The 5577-nt window shown below is 44.6% G+C and overlaps 1 protein-coding gene across 2 annotated transcripts in view; it reads right to left on the bottom strand.

Moving 5' to 3' along the window:
• TARS3 (threonyl-tRNA synthetase 3) overlaps positions 1-5577 on the bottom strand; it is a 69991-nt gene that overhangs the window by 23674 nt on the left and 40740 nt on the right. For both annotated transcript variants that reach the window (XR_003546891.1, XM_027766058.1), the window contains exon 10: positions 4768-4930. Coding sequence is in view for 1 of the 2 variants with exons in the window: in XM_027766058.1 (XP_027621859.1) it covers positions 4768-4930 (163 nt within the window). In the remaining variant the exon portion in view is untranslated. The remainder of the gene's footprint in view (positions 1-4767; positions 4931-5577) is intronic.

The raw sequence follows: 5577 nt of genomic DNA, 5'->3' as shown, positions 1-5577 counted from the left end.
CAGCACCAACACTGGCCTTTGCAGTCCCCGACTTTCTTCATTCTGTTCTTGCGTTCCTTTCGCTGTTTTCTTGATGTCTTTTTCTTCTCATCAAGGCCATGTCTTGCAAGTCTATGTCTGGGTTCACTTTTCTTCGCATAATCCAAAGAATCGTAAATCATGCCAAAGCCAGTTGTCTTGGCACCACCAAAATGGGTTCTGAACCCAGACCCAAAGATGGCAACTGGTGGGGTCTTGGACAGCTTGGCCAGTTTTCCCCGAATTTCTGTCTTAGGTACTGTTGCCTTCCTGGGGTGAAGGACAGCAATGACCATTTGTTTCCTCTGAAGTGTTTGATTGGTCATGAATTTCCGGGTTCGGATAGTTACTGTGTCATTCATGATGGCGGTGTGTCCTCAGGCAGCCAGGGACGAAAAGAGCTGTGTTGAGTTCTTCTATATTCTTGCTGATGGTCTGTCTAGTTTTTTTCCATCAGCTATGGAGAAGAGTATTGAAGTTTGTGGCTGTAATTGTGGACATGTCTGCTTCTTCTTTCAGGTACATCGAATTTTCGTTCCGATGTTCTGTATCTCTGTCATCTGGCATAGACACATTTAGGGCAGCCATTCTTTAGAATTTAATGACCCTTTTATCATTATATAATAGCCTTCTCGGTCACTGGGCATTTTCTCTGAAGTCTACTTAATCTGATATTCATATTGGCATTCTTACTTTCTTTGATTAGCATTTGTATAAATTCTCTTTCTTTTAAAGTTGTTTTTAGGGTTTTGCCATAGGGCGGTGTGTGTGTGTGTGTGGGTGGTTGTGGGTGTGGGTGTGTGGTTGTGTGTGTGTGTGTGTGTGTGTGTGTGAGAGAGAGAGAGAGAGAGAAAGAGAGAGGGAGAGGGAGGGGGGAGGGAGGAAAGGAGGGAAGAAGTGAGAAATCATCCTCCAGGGGGATGCTCCTCCAGGGATGCTGGGATCCCTTCTCCTCCATTTTCCTCTTGGGATTTTGGTCCTGTGGGCACATACGCCCAGTATGATTTTCAAGTCACTGGGTCTGGGACTCAAACCGTGGTCAGCCATGTGGGAGTCAAATTTTATTTTATAAAAAAATTTGCTAGGGTGCATGTGCTCGCCAGAGAGAGAGAGAAAGTAAGAAATCACCCTTGGGGACATGACCATAACACAATCCTGCTCCTCCATTCTCCTCTCAGAACACGTATACACACACACACACACACACACACACACACACACACACACTCACGTGTTTTTCTAGCTGCCAGAACAGGGACATGAACCACATAGATGGCCATGTAGGATCCAGTTGCCTTAATCATCACACCAGAGGCTGTCCCTCTTTTCAAAAAAACTTTTTAAAGATTTTTTGACACACTGATTGTACATACGGATGCGGTTCAATGTAATTTTTCAATATGTCAATGTAATGTGGAATGATCAAATCGGGATCATTAGCATACCCATCCCCTTTGATGTTTATCATCACTCTGTATTGCCAACATTCAGAATCCTTTTCTAGCTGGCTTGAAATGCGTAATGCCCTTAGGGCTTGGGACCAGCAGTTGGTGTAATGGCTATGTCGCTGGACTGCCACATAGTCGACCATGGTTCGAGTCCCAGACCTGGTGGTTTAAACTCATGCCGGGCGCATGTGTGTGCGTGCCCAGGATCCCGAGAGGAGAATGGAGGAAAAGGGATTGTGGCATGGCCATGCTCCTGGGAGGTGATTTCTCATTTTCTTTCTGTCTCTCTGGTGAGTGCAGAGAAATCTCTCCAAAATAAATAAATAAATAATATCCTTAGTGCTCAAGATCAGATGAAGATAGGGTGTGCATACATCACATTTAAAAATTAACTGGAAATGGATTACAGGTTTATCCTAACTCTTGAAATCAAGCACAGCAAGTTCTCCAACTCATTCTTTTTCAAGGCTGTTTTAGTTATTCTTTTTTTTTTTTTTTTTTTTTTTGAGAGGGTTTTGCTATAGGGCATGTGCGCTCGCCAGAGAGACAGACAGAAAGCGAGAAATCACCCCCCAGGGCGGATGGCCACAGCCACAATCCCTTCTCCTCCATTCTCCTCTTGGGATCTTGGACACACACGCACACGCACCTTGTGTGAGTTTAAGCCACTGGGTCCGGGACTCGAACCACGTTCGACTACATCAGAGTCCAGTGACATAGACATTATACTAACTGCTGGTCCCTGGAGTTTTCTTTGTAGAAATTTTTTTTTTTTTTTTGGAGAGGTTTTTGCTATAGGGCACGTGCACTCACCAGACAGACAGAGAGAGACAGAGAGACAGAAAGCGAGAAATCACCCCCCAGGGGGGATGGTCACACCGCAATCCCTTCTCCTCCATTCTCCTCTCGGGATCTTGGGCACGCACGCACACGCGCCCGGCGTGAGTTTAAGCCACTGGATCCGGGACTCGAACCGTGGTCGACTACGTGGGAGTCCAGCGACATAGCCATTATACTAACTGCTGGTCCCGCACCTGGTGTAAGTTTTAAGCCGCTGGGTCTGAGACCTGAACCACGGCAGACCACATGGGAGTCGAGCAATGTAACCACTATGCCATCTGCTGGTCTCCCATTTCAGTAATTTCTGCTCTCTTATTTTCTTTCTTTGGATTAGAATAGATGTAATTTGTTCTTGTTTGTTTGTTTGTTTCTTTCTTTCCTTTTTTTTAGAGATTTTTGCTATAGGGCGTGTGCCCTTGCCAGAGAGACAGAAAGCGAGAAATCACCCCCCAGGGAGGATGGCCATGCCGCAATCCCTTCTCTCATTCTCCTCTCAGGATCTCGGGTATGCACGCACACGCGCCTGGCTTGAGTTTAAGCCACTGGGTCCAGGACTTGAACCATTGACTACATGGGAGTCCAGCGACATAGCCATTAGGCTAACTGCTGGTCCCATTGTTTCTGATTTCTTAAGTAAAGTTGAGCACATGTACACTATGGGATATTACTCAGCCATCAGGAAAAACAAGACCCTGTTATTTGCTACAAAGTGAATGAATATAGGAGATTTAATTCTAAGTGATGTAAGCCAGTCTTTGAAAGACAAACACTGTATATCCCTGCTCAATATATACCAAATGTTTGCACTCTCTGGCAGAAATGGAAAGACTTGAAAATATAATAGTAGGGAGGACAGTGAAGATACCAGAGACTGTATGGGAGGGAGGTGAAGAATAGAGGGAATGTTTGACTATGGGTGGGGGCTCATGGAAGAAACACTGAACAAACGTTAGAATGTGAAGTTCTCTGTTGAAAATGGTATATATGGTAATGTCCTTGACTTGTCATGCACTGCATGTATAATCTGAACATTATATTGTGTGCTATAGAACGCTTATACACAATTCTTATGCACACTTACACAACAATTAAGTGTTCATAAGGAAATCATAAAATTAAAAAGAGATGAATGAATGGAAACCCTTCATTTCTAATGTAGGTATTCAGTGCTGTAAAAACATCTCTAAGTATCATTATAATGGCATCCACACACTTTGATGTGCTGTGTCCCTTTTCATTCTGGATACAGTATCTTTTAATTTCCCTCTGAATTTCTTCTGTGACCCACTGCATTATTTACCAAAGTGATATCTACTTCCCAACAATTTGGGCAATTTCCAAATAACTATCCGTTACTGATTTCCACCCTAATTCTATTGTGGTCCGAGAACATTTTGTTTTCATTAAATCCCTTTTAATTTACTAAGACTTGTTTTGTGGCCCAGAATATCTTGGTCAATAGCCTATGGGCACTTCCAAAGAATGTATATTCTGCTATTGTTCGACTGGGTCACAGAAAAACATAGACAATATATCATGTGTTACATAGAAAAATACATCACGATTTTCCTGACAACCCAATACAAATGTCAATTAGATCTAGTTGCGTGACAGTATTTGACAGTGATCCAGTTTTAGTTTGAACTGAAAAAAGGAAACTCTTAGGTTCTAGGCAGAGCTGAAAAACAAAGCATCCCAAATCCCACCAAATCCTTTAAAATATTCCATTTAATAGAATTTAAGTAAATAAACTAATTAGAGGAAGCCAAAAGAAGAAAACCAATAAATTTCATGCCAGGAGATAACGAGTTATTGACCCAAGTTAGAGATTGAAGAATATCAGTGCTGAATGTATCCTCAGAGACTGGACCAAACATCTTACCTCATCTTACCTTTTTTTTTTTTATTTAAATATATTTTTGTTATAGCATGCATGCACTTGCCAGAGAGACAGAGAAAGGGAGAAATCATCCTCCATGGAGGATGGCCACACCACAATCCTTTCTCCTCCATTCTCTTCTCAGGATTTTGGGCACGCACACACATGTGACTGGTGTGAGGTATAAGCCATGGGGTCTGGGACTTGAACTGGTCAGCCACGTACATCACCTGCTGGCCCCATCTTAGTTTTTTTCTTAGGTTTTTGCCATAGGGTGCATGCACTCACCAGAGAGTGACAGAGAGAAGGAAAGTGAGAAATCACTCTCCAGGGGGATGGGCACACCACAGTCTCTTCTCCTCTGTTCTCCTCTCAGCATCTTGGGCATGGATACACACATGCCTGGTGTGATTTTCAGGCTGCCGGGTCTGGGGCCTGAACCACGGTCGGCCATGTGTCTAGCGCCTTAACCACCACACCAGTTGCTGGCCCCTCAAATATCTTACTTCATGAGTACTCTAAAAGACTAAGAGGTATGCTGAAGGCGACACGCAGAATGACGCTGCCCTCAGAACTGTTTACCTGCTCCACGGTGCAGAAGATGTGAGCGTCATCCTGCTGGAAGCGCCTGACGCGGGTCAAGCCGCTTAAAGTCCCTGACAGTTCATTCCGGTGCAGAACTCCAAAATCGGCAAATCTGAGAGGCAGTTCCCGCCAGGACCGCGGGCGATGGGCAAACATGAGGCTAGAAAAGATGCAATAAATGGGACCAGCAGTTAGCGTAATGGCTATGTCGCTGGACTTCCATGTAGTCGACCGTGGTTCGCATCCCGGACCTGGTGGCTTAAACTCATGCCGGGTGCGTGTGCGTGCGTGCCCAAGATCCTGAGAGGAGAATGGAGAAGGAATTGCGGCGTGACCATCCCCCCTGGGGGGTGATTTCTCGCTTTCTATCTCTTTGCCTCTCTCTGTCTGGCGAGCGCACGCAGTGAGAAAAAACCAAAAAAAAAAAAAAAAAAAAAAATGAAAAGATGCAATAAATAAAACACAGCTTTGACACAGCACAGAAGAAACCATTGTTTACATATGAAGAAATCACAATTGAGCTTCAAGATCTATAAACTCCTTATTCTGATCCTTAGATCTCCAGGTTTAAAATAAAATTCATCTGGGGACCAGCAGTTGGTGTAATGGCTATGTCAGTGGACTCCCATGTAGTCGACTGTGGTTTGAGCCTAGGACCCAGTTGGAGGAGTCCGACCCGGCGGGGCTCCAGGACCCGTCTGAGCCCCTTGACCTTTGAGCATCGCTTCCGGTCGGTTCAGTGAGCTGGCAAGGCCGCGACTGTACGCCCCCCGACCATGGAACAAGCTTGGGTCACTTAGCATGTTG

This window comes from Tupaia chinensis, unplaced genomic scaffold (genome assembly GCF_000334495.1).
Source record: "Tupaia chinensis unplaced genomic scaffold, TupChi_1.0 Scaffold140464_1, whole genome shotgun sequence".
In the NCBI taxonomy this organism is placed as follows: Eukaryota; Metazoa; Chordata; class Mammalia; order Scandentia; family Tupaiidae; genus Tupaia; species Tupaia belangeri.
Note: the sequence above shows the minus strand (reverse complement) of the source record. Positions and strands in the feature narration are given on the sequence as shown.